Source organism: Oryzias melastigma, linkage group LG21 (assembly GCF_002922805.2).
Source record: "Oryzias melastigma strain HK-1 linkage group LG21, ASM292280v2, whole genome shotgun sequence".
Classification (NCBI taxonomy): Eukaryota; Metazoa; Chordata; class Actinopteri; order Beloniformes; family Adrianichthyidae; genus Oryzias; species Oryzias melastigma.
In genome coordinates this window covers 21,534,323-21,545,871 of record NC_050532.1, presented here as the reverse complement: position 1 = coordinate 21,545,871, position 11,549 = coordinate 21,534,323, and the positions used below count along the sequence as shown (strand labels likewise).

Below are 11,549 nucleotides of genomic sequence, written 5' to 3'. Positions count from 1 at the left end.
TCACAGGTCTGGATGTCCCTGTAACGGTCCCCAGCCCAGGTAAAATACAGAGTTGTGTCAAGAAGGGCATCTGCCATAAAAATCTCAGACGAACCAAATGTGCAAATCAGTGAAAGCTGATACACTGTGGCAAGCCCTAAAAATCAAATCAAACTTTATTTGTATAGGACTTTTCCAACTTGTGTTACTCAAAGTGTTTTATATAAAAGCATAATCCAATTTTAAAAACCAAAAACAACACATTACACAAAATAAAGGAGAACAATGGATGATAGTGAAAACGCACGTGATGTTATCCTGCATCCTCCCAAAATCTTCTCTGATTGTAGCAGTAATAGCACACTGGGAAATCTGTGCATTTTATTTAGCTATGCTGTTGCATCGGCCAAAATCATGAGCTACATGTGCCATGAGTTCATGTTGGTCTGTGCTGAAATGTATTGGAGTTTCTAATCCTGATGTCTGAGGTTTCATCTAGACTGTTTATCTTAATGTTCTTTTGAAATTTTCTTTATAACCATAAAATTAAAGATTCAAGTAATTTGCCAGACATTTTAAAGGAGTTTACAAATCAGGACAATTGTTGGTTCATCGACTGAGATAAAAAAAAAAAAAAAAAAATTAAATGTTTTTTGAAGTTGAATCATTTAGACTTGAGTCTTGAAATATTTCACAAATCATTCATCATCAGTCTGAGTGGTGCTGAGTTCAAGCCCCACATTAATCCTCCAGGTGGGTCATCTACATTCTTGCATTTGCTCTCAAAAAATAGAAAAACTAGAGTGAAAGTGAAAAGTTTAAATTCCCTCCTGGCTCCATTATAGAATCATCGGGTGTGCTCTTTACAGAGGTTTAGTCTTGCATTTTTGGTCTGCATGTATTCCTTCTCTAATCATCTGTCCAGAATCTATTTCCCCCCTCAGATTAGTGTCCTTTGTTTTTTAAATGTGATCAGACGCTCAAACTGGCCCTGACGTGTTGTTCTTCATGTCGTGAATGGCATTTTTGTTTTTCTAGTGCATGTTTCTAAGCATTCTTTACAGCACAGGACTGCATAAACTATCCCCTCCTTTTTCTTTTCATTTGGGTGTGGAACCTGTTGGGAGAAACTTCAACCTCTAGTATTTGGGCTTGTATTTAGTATTTTAACAATAATCTTTTCACATTTTAGGACACCAGTGATGTGTGGGATAAAAATGTTCTTCATTCAACTTCACCTGGATGATAAGAACCTTAACTGACTTATTTATGTGTCGCACAACCAGTGAAGCCAACTAATACAGTCAGAAAAGTCAAGAATTAAACATTTTATATTTTCAAAGCACTGAAATCCTTAAATAAATATGTGCTTTGATGTAAAAAATACATTAGAACCACAGGAAATTATTATTCTGATTTAATGATTTAGGTGTGCTTTTCACATTTTAATGAAGTCCCACATTTAATAATAAAAATACGTACATATTTAGACCTTTAAAATTAACGTAACATCTTCTCAAATATAGTAATCATAGCACTTTGACAAGTTTACATGGAATACAAAATAGTATTTTTTTTTAATTATTTATTTGTTTACATCACTATTATTAACGCGATAGAGAAACTCGTGTTTTGCACTTCCCGGCCACCGTACTAAACGCACCGGAAGCTCAGTGACCAAAACACGAAAAATATATTAATGTAAGCTTACACATACTTTAATTAAAGTGCTTCAATTTACTAATAATCGAATAAAAAAGAAAGGTTGATCACTTCGTTTTCCTGGCTGAGCGCATTGAGCGGGCATTTTTTCATAAAATGTCGCTTAGCATCTACGCAACATCTCAACAAGGCATGCTGGGAAATGTAGTTAAATGTCAAATGGAATTTTACAAGATATCGGCGTAGAAGAGTGAGTGGAAATCTACTAAGTGTCCCTCCCCCTGTGAAAAGCATAGCTGTTTTTTGCCTTTTGGGGAGACGGGACTGATTGACGGACGTCAATCAGTTTAACCATTCTGATCGAACTGCAAGGCCTCTGGGCCTTATCTTTATTGTTATAAGAATAGAAGACATTATTGCAAAAACTGTATTTGTATATGTATTTGGGTTCTATTATACATGTTGTCTATTTTAATACTATCAATGATCAATTAGGCTTAGATCCATTCAACCAAACAATATCATAAAAGATCAGATTAATGAGGTGAATGGGGCGTTTAGGGACCTTATAAATTTACAATTTCAAATCTAAACAACGCAAAACTTCCAAAACGATGTTTTTTCACGGCAATATAATGCCGTTTTGCAATAGAGCAAAACTGTCAACTATTAGCTAAAATTGCAAGCTTTCTATTTTAATAAATAAATAACAAGATATGCAAAGGCAGCTTCAAAATAAAAAGCTTTTTTTTTCTTCCAATGAGTGCAGTTTTATTATTTTGACTCATTGAAGATATTCCAAAAGAGGAAAACAAGCGAGCCAAAGCAATTAATTACTTATAAAGTCAAAGTCTGAATGAGAAGCTTTGGAAAAATCCAAACTGCTTGTTAAAGCTGGCACCTCGTGGTAATTCACGATTTTTCCAGGTAACAATCATAATCTTATTATGTGTTAAACTCCTGTAATCAGTCAAAGCCAGAGTTTCTGGAAGTTTCTCTCAGGTGAAGACTTCAAAGGTAGGTCTGTTATTACTGTGTAATTCTATGATAAGACCATAGACTGTATATAAGACGCCCTGCTGTTTATGGTGCGTTTTTTTAATCTTAGGAAGGTTTGAGCAGTTTTATTTATTAGTTTATTTATTTATCTATCTATTGATTGATTGGTTCATTTATTTATTTATACGCTTTTTACAAAACAGTTTTAATTTAAATAACAAATGATGAAAAAAGATGTTGATGAATAAACATTATTTTATTTTATTTTAAAGAGTGAAACACTTCCGGAGGGTAAACCAGCCCTTGGGGAGGTGGGTGTTGAATGTTGCTGCATCCATTGGACGTCTACACAAGAATAAAAACAATTTAAGTTATTTGTTAAAAATAAAAAAGCACTAAAAAAAATATTTGATAAAATTCGCCGTTAACATCTCAGTTTAGTTAAACGCGGCTTCCTGTTTTTCTAAAATCTCTAAAAACAGTTAAACTTATTTGTCTTTAACACTTTTTTTAAATTGTTAATCACAGTTATCGTTATTTATTATTTATAAATGATGTATAAACAATTTTGTTTATACAGAAAATGTATACAAACACGTAAAAGCTTCATATAAAAAGAAAAGCAAGCGCGATAAAGGTGCGTTTTCCGAGCATCCTTGAACGCCGCGCCTTCATTGAAAAGTAGCGCGCGGCCACAAGGCGTCCTTGATCGCCGCTGAAGTGAGACGGAGCGAAGATTAAAGGTTCCCGTTAAGGGCGATTTGTGGGTTTTTTCCACGTTAACGTAAGACACCGGGAGAGTTCTAGTAGGTCACCGTAGCATCCAAACGGGTCACGGGTGTTTTACACGTGTGGGGCGTGGAACCGAACTGCTGCCTCGGAGGAGGAGGAGGTGGAGGACGAGCATCACAGCATAAATTTGGAGCCAGAGCCGACAATCCGGCTGTGCAGGTTTATTCTACAACACTATCACCAAACTACCGGAAACAAAAACACATCAGACTTTCTTCTTCCTCGTCTATCTTCGTGAAGTGGCCCTTTAAGCTTCCGGTTGTGTGGTCGTGATGCCGGTGAGTAGTTTACATTTGCGAGGCTTCACTTACTTTTAAACAAAAATGCCAATTTTAAGCTAATTTTTCTTTGTTTTCTTGAAATGACACTGGACCTTATTTGTATTTCCGTCAATAGTCTCATCCGGCTTAAATGTCTCACAATGGTGACGTCAGTCTAGGAGATAAAGGGTTTATTTAGGAAGAAAACACGCTTGAATTTTATATTTTAGACTTAAAATTATCCATACAAGTTAAAAAAAAACATATAGTAGACTTTAAGGTTCCTTTCTGAGAAGCGCAGCTCTTGTAGTTGAATGAATGAATGAGTGTTCTAGAAATTTCCCACCTCCTGATAGGTGCGTGAGGCTGCTGTCGCTTCCTCTTTGTATTCATCACAGCAGTCTTGGGCTGTCTGTCACGTTTGGCAGCTCATTCAAGCGTTTTTGTTCTGTTTGCCAACTCTCTCCCACATTCAAGCCCCACTGTACAGTGTTCCAATTTTTTTTAAGGAGAAATAAAGCAACACGCTTCCTCTTTTTTACAACAGTCATTCATCTCTGTGAGTGTCAACACAGCTCTTGATTCGTCAGGGTTCTTAGTTTGTTTTGGCGTATCTCTTGACTTTGAGTTCCTACTACAGACATGCGACGGCAGGTTAATTGTTAGCTTTCCCTGAATACTTTTTTTTATCGGAGAAGAAAAGCAAAAAAAAAAAAAAAAATGTGTGATCAAATAGAGTAAAGGAGTTAACCTGGTTTCCATTTAGCATTTGCATACATTATTTTTAGTTTAAGACATTATTGAATTATTATAAAAAAACATACTCTACAATCATAGTTTTAATGGACAAATAATAATGAAAAAGTCTTTCACATCTACCTGTACAGGAATGTCATGTCTCAGGTGATTCTAGATAAACAGTGTGTTTCCACGCATCTAAATATTTAAAGACTCAAACACTGAGCCATGTTCTAATTGTTTCTAGAGCTCGCACCATCTCTTGTTTACCGGTTAGGCTGTAAAATAACCACAACTTTAGAATAAGCAGCCCTCTTTTGATCGTGAAACTTTACTATTTTCATTTTTAAACCAATAAAATTGATAATTTTAGAAAAATAAACTTGTTTTACTGAAGTGCCATCATCAATAGAAAGCCATAAAGTCCTAATACAATCCTCATTTGAGCTATTTTAAAAGTGTTCACAATAGTCTTTTGATTATGATTATTCAATTTATAGCCAAAATAAAAAAAAACAGTGTCATTTTCTTGGACATAGTTTCTGCAGAGTGGCAGTAATTCAATAGAAATTTGCCTCTAAGTAGCCTGACCCATCTGCTCACACTCTCACAGCCCCTCACACCCCCAAACTAACATGACCGGTGCCACAACGAGGGTGAGACAGTTTTGGACCAGAAAACATAGACATACATGGATCTAGTTGTCTACAACTGGATGCATCAGAAGCTTGTGATTTACCAACTGTAGCTTCTACATAACAACTTCAAGCTTTTTCAAGCGATACGTTTTGGTTTCTGCCTCTGATTCACTACGAATTGAATAACAAAATATTCAAATATGCAATTTTAAGATTACATTTCTTAATGAGAAAAATGCCACAAGAACATGTTGAAAACTGTTGCGGCTGTGGCCGTATTTGTTTTTTCTTTTACTTCTGTTTCTGTGTTTGTTCTGCTTCTGTGTGGGGGCTTGTCCGGGATTCAAACCCAGAACCTCTCGCACACCAAGTGAGAAACATACCCCTAGACACGATTTCCATCAGAGTGGGTCTTTAAGTTCCAGCTGTGAAAACATAGCGATAGTTTAGGTTTTGACAGAAACCTGTTCAGATTGAGACAGAAGCTTCCTAACATCGATTTATTGTCTTGGCAGAGTAAAACACTATACCAGTCTTCCCTGGCAAACAGGGATGATGGTTGATTGTGTTTGTTCTCAAATAAGAAACATTTGCTCTTTATTAAATGGAACAGCTTCTTGATCCTCTTCCAGTTTGGTCGGCTACTTGCTGACATAGAGCCAGGTCATTGCCTCTAAGGAGGACATTGGTTTGACTGCAAAGAGATAAAGCAGTTCACCAATTATTGAGAGCGCCCTGCGACGTTGAAATGGAACAAAGCTGCTTTTGTAGATGGATTGGCATCATTGCATTTCTTACTAAGCTTTGGGGAATTGAAGGTTCGGTTTGGACGGTATTTCCTGAAGATGGTGCAGAAGCAGGTCTTTGAAGCTCTTGATAAAAAACAAATGGAGACTTGGCTGCAACGATGAGATGGCAAAAGGAAAACAAAGACTCCTTTGTTTTGCGTGTTTGCTTCAAACGCAGACAAGACATGAGAATTTTTTTCTTTTATTTTATTTGTGCAATTCTAGACAGTCTGAAGCCTCTGGAAATGACAGATATCCCAGTTTGATTTACATTACCTTCACATTCTCATTTTTTTTTTATTTATTTATTTTTTAAACATGGTTCCATCTTAAAAATCAGTATTTTAGGGATGTTTATCTCTAATATTTGCATTGTTTTGTTGGAAAGTAAAACAGCTTTTGGCAGTTGTGCAGAGATCTCTGTCTCTGATCTCAGTTGGATTAGACAGACCTGACATGAGGTCTTTTGTATTTAAACAGATTAGGAGGATAGTTGTTGGTAAGCTAAATCCACGTCTGAGGCTCTGGAAAAACACTAGCAAAATATCTTAAAAATTATAATGTTAAAAGCTTTTTTTCCATATTTCTGTTATGCAAAATGTTCCTATCTGTAGACAAATTATATTTTTCAACCCGGTCGCAGTAAAATGCGTACATATGCCACGACTTTGCACTCTGAAATACCGTGTATAATATACGCCAAACACGGTTTTTGCGTGCATATGATACGCAATGGTAGAGAATAGGTTGCGCCGGCGTACAATATACACGAGTTTTTAGGTTTCGTTTTGGTCACGTGGTCAGAAATCCTCCGGCTCTTTTGTAAATGACGTTGTTCCTGGTTAAGGTTAGGATTAAGGTTATGGTTAGGGTTAGAAAAGCAAATTGTTCGTTTGTGGGACTGTCTGTGATGCTCACGGCTCCACCAGGGGGCGTGTCAAACCTGGAAAACAGACTTTGACACGTTTAGGACCGCGCGTATTATATGCACGCAAAAACCGGTTTTGGCGTATATTATACACGGTATTTCCCAAATCGTGGCATATGTACGCATTTTACTGAGACTGGGCTGATATTTTTACACTTTTTTTTGGGAAGAAATTGAGTTTTTCATTGGGTTGAAGTTTATTTATCTGAAGATGCTAATAGTGTTTTTGTTGTTTTGCAGGGATTTTTCTTCTAGGCTTTACTAAACCAAAGGACGGCAACAGTCTCACTCCAAGTGGATTACCGTGTGTTTGACCACTCAGTGGACCCCCCTGCAAACCAAAGCTTTCGTTTTCTTCTATCTCATAACAACACTCCCTAGCTGTGAGCTTTAAAATCTGTTCAAAATGACTGTTGGGATGGAAGCGGCGGACATAGCGGTGGTGGCCCTGTATTTTGTCCTGGTGATGGTCATCGGGCTTTTTGCCATGTGGAAGGCCAACCGCAGCACTGTGAGTGGCTACTTCCTGGCGGGACGTTCCATGACGTGGGCGGTGATAGGCGCTTCCCTCTTCGTCAGTAACATCGGCAGTGAACATTTCATCGGGCTGGCTGGGTCGGGAGCGGCTAGCGGCTTTGCTGTTGCAGCCTGGGAATTCAACGCACTTTTACTACTGCAGCTGCTCGGTTGGGTGTTTATCCCCGTGTATATCCACTCAGGAGTCTTCACCATGCCGGCGTACCTGTCAAAACGCTTTGGGGGCAACAGGCTGAAAGTGTATTTTGCCTGTTTGTCTGTGCTTCTTTATGTTTTTACCAAGCTGTCTGTGGATTTGTACGCTGGAGCGCTCTTCATCCAGGAGTCTCTGGGGTGGAATCTGTATTTGTCCATCCTTCTCCTCATCGGGATGACTGCCTTGCTCACTGTCACTGGCGGGCTGGTGGCAGTGCTGTACACTGACGCCCTGCAGGCGGTGTTGATGATAGGAGGAGCTCTAACCCTAACCACCATCAGTCTGATCAAAGTTGGAGGACTAGAAGGAGTCAGAACTAAATACATGGAAGCAATTCCTAATGTCACTGCCATAACAGCTGCAGGAAACTACACGTACTCGCCTTCCTGTCGCATTCATCCCAAACCAAACTCGCTGAGCATCCTTCGCGGCCCCCTGGACGAAGACATCCCGTGGCCAGGCTTCCTTCTCGGTCAGACTCCTGCTTCGATTTGGTACTGGTGTGCCGATCAAGTCATAGTTCAGAGAGTGCTGGCGGCAAAGAACATCGCTCACGCAAAAGGCTCAACCCTCATGGCGGGGTTTCTCAAGGTCCTGCCCATGTTTCTGATCGTCATTCCGGGGATGATCTCCCGCATCTTGTTTGCGGATGAGATTGCGTGCATCGGGCCAGAGCACTGCATGGCCGTGTGTGGGTCAACAGCCGGCTGCTCCAACATCGCCTACCCGCGGCTGGTCATGGCGGTGATGCCCGTGGGACTGAGGGGTCTAATGATGGCGGTAATGATAGCGGCTCTGATGAGCGACCTCGACTCCATCTTCAACAGCGCCAGCACCATCTTCACGCTGGACATTTACCAGACTTTTCGCAAGAAGGCGTCCCAGCGGGAATTGCTGGCCGTGGGCCGCATGTTCGTGGTGATCATGGTGGTCATCAGCATCGCCTGGGTCCCTGTTATCATTGAGATGCAGGGCGGACAGACATATCTCTACATTCAAGAAGTTGCTGGCTACCTCACTCCACCCATTGCCGCCCTTTTTCTGTTGGGCGTGTTCTGGAAACGGTGTAACGAGAAAGGTGCCTTCTGGGGAGGCATGACGGGTTTCACTCTCGGCACCATTCGACTGATTCTAGCGTTCGTCTACCGCCAGCCTCGCTGTGACCAGCCAGACGACCGTCCTGCCTTTATCACCCACATCCATTACATGTATTTTGCAGCTGGGTTGTTCTGGATTTCAGGACTGGTGGCGGTGGTGGTCAGTCTGCTCACCGCTCCACCCGACGAGGAGCAGACTGTCACAACCACCATCTGGGGGCTCCGCAACATCGAGAAGGTTCCAATGAAGAATCGAAGCGACATCTATAGACTAGCGGAGAAAAACCACTGCAACGGCATTGGAAGTCTCCACAAAGAGATGCCCGTAGATGTCAAAAACGACCGGTTTTTGGACGGGGCTGACATCAAACTCCTGGTCCCGTCTACGGACCACGACCCAGCCACCCCCAGCACAGAAACGTCTCCCGCCACCACTCCTTCTGAACACCACGCCAACGCGCAGATGGAAACCATCCGAGCAGAAGAGGGCCGTGTAGGCCGAAAGCAGAGAAATCCGTTGATGCGATTTCTGGACTGTTTTTGTGGAAACGACGAAGGAGCTCAAGGCTCGCAGCAGCAGAAAGTGGGGCAGGAGGACGAAAAACATATCGGAGAGATGCTTTACGAGCCCCCGATGGTCAAACTCGTCCTCAACGGGGGCTTGATACTCGTCTGCTCTTTGGGGATCTTCATGTTTGTGTATTTCTCGCTGTAGTTGAACACTAAAGTGAAGCAGCGGTGAAAGTGGAAGGCATGTGTTGAGTTCTTGACTGTTACAGTTGAAAATTCGAGAAAGTCTTTCTGTAATATTTACAGTTTGTAGCTCTTAAACAGGGATCAAAGTTTATTCTCTAGATGAGAGAAGCTAATCCACGTAAAAATTCTTTAATCTGATTTCAAAATACTCACTGGGATTATTTATGTGAATTTAATATTTGCCTTATTTACTTTTATAGTTAATTTTCTGTTATATATATAAAAATCCATTGACTGAAGTGTTTTTCAGATTAACAGTGATTTTTAATTTTTGTTTGCTAGTGTAGGACTTTTAATTTTCTCTTTAGCTGTTGAGGTAAAGCATAATCCGATCATCTCTGAAGAGAGAACAGCTATTTTCTGTTTTACTGAAAACAAAATAACCAAATTTCAACTAGCCTTTTGAATGTCATACATTTTTAGCTTGTTAATAAAATTAACAGTTTTGTATCGGTTTGCAGCTCAACAAAGACTAAAAAAGCACAATATAAGAAATAAATACTAATTTTTTGGGGGCAAAATTTGGATTAACCAAATTCCAGTCATATCTGGAACTTCAGAGCTACTTTAAAAGTTTACTACTGTGTTTTTATTCTTACTGCTGTTGTTTTTTAAGCATTGTTGTGGCTGCATTCTAGAGTTTTTAACCAAAATACAGCTGTTTGTGCACTATTTTATCCTAACAAAAAGCTGCAATTACCAATGCTCTTGGTTGTGTGTCAATGTCGATTTTTACGTTTTTATTTTTATTTTTTTGTGTGCGTTCCTCTCCATTCTAAAGTCTGCCCTGTTGGATGTATTAAGTTCTCGTTTTGAACATATTTCAGGTCTCATTGCGTCAACCGTTTGTGTATGTGTCGTGTATTATTGCTCGTTCTTTAAAGTGCATTTTTCTATAATCCTCCTACCAAATGTGTCTTGGTGTGCAATGCTATTGAGAAAGAAGAAAAATAAGAACATAAAAGTGAAAATGTTTATTGTTTCAATTCTTTTAGTCATTTAATACGATTGTTTTTAAGCCATATATTTGCTTAGGTCTATTTGTTTTTTAAAAACAATTATTCAGAGAAGACATTTCTGTAAAATGTGCAGCTCCGGAGCAGTTTAGTCATGAAGTCTGTGTCCACATTCCAACACCTGCAGAAGACACAGCAAGTGGAGAAAATAATAATAAAAAAGAGGGTTGTATTAGTATGACTGAGTAGTCAGAATGTGAGGGGTCAGGTGCCGTCTGTGTTGGGTGTAAATGAGGCTCAACACCATAGATGACAGCTGTTAGTGAAGAGCTTTAAATTTCTTTGATTTGTTCTTGTTTTTATGGATTTTATTTTTAGAAACTGAAAATAAAGTTTTTGTGAAGACAGAGATGAATGTCGTCTTTTTCTTTGTCTTGTCTGGTAAATGTGCCTCAGTTAATATTTCCTTTTCTACTGTAAACTAAAATAAATAAAGAAGCACCTCCTTTAGTTTCATTAACCAGGATTACATAATCCACAGCAAGGCCTCGGTAATCTGCTTAGAGCTGAACATGGATTGAGGGATGGCTGGCTTCCACACTCGTCACACAGCGAGCATCCTCCAGTTCAGCCTCTCACGTCCATTTCCCCTCCATCGATCAAACCACATGTGTGTAGCTTTCCTTTAGGAGCATAAACGGACTGCTACAAGAAAAATAATGAGTGAAATACACTAACAGAATAGCGCACACATGGAGAAGAAAATTGATCGTGGTTGGGATCTGTTGACACCTCAGTCAACCCACTGGCAACATTTCGAGGGCATGATCTGTGCGCCTGTTTAGGTGGTGACTCATAATCACTGATGTCCTTTAATCCCCATAGCAACAAGTGGAAATGTAGCAAGCGCACTTCAGTGGAGCGAGAGAGGGCAGCAGGAATAAATCAAATTTTTTGTATTTTCTGGCAGGTTTTTGTTTGACTTTTGGAGAAATTAAATTCATAGTGACATGCTCTTTTCCAAAAATATATTAAAAAAACAATATTCTTTTTTGTGTTTGTGTGAGGAAAAAGAGATGCATCATTTAGAGAACTACAATTATTGACTGAAAAACAATCATGCAAACAAAACATCATTGTTTTGTTTTCAAATAAAAAAACATGGTCTGTGCTCCCTGCAGACACAAACTGCATGTCATATGAATGACTGATCACAGGGTAAA

At 39.5% G+C, this 11,549-nt stretch overlaps 1 protein-coding gene across 1 annotated transcript; it reads left to right on the top strand.

The window, feature by feature from the left end:
• Positions 1-3,301: 3,301 nt before the first annotated feature.
• On the top strand, positions 3,302-10,735 carry slc5a3b (solute carrier family 5 member 3b). The gene is made up of 2 exons (XM_024287061.2): positions 3,302-3,710; positions 7,025-10,735. Exon 2 carries the CDS (start codon positions 7,191-7,193, stop codon positions 9,327-9,329), a length of 2,139 nt encoding a protein of 712 aa, XP_024142829.1. The 5' UTR covers positions 3,302-3,710; positions 7,025-7,190; the 3' UTR covers positions 9,330-10,735.
• Positions 10,736-11,549: the final 814 nt, after the last annotated feature.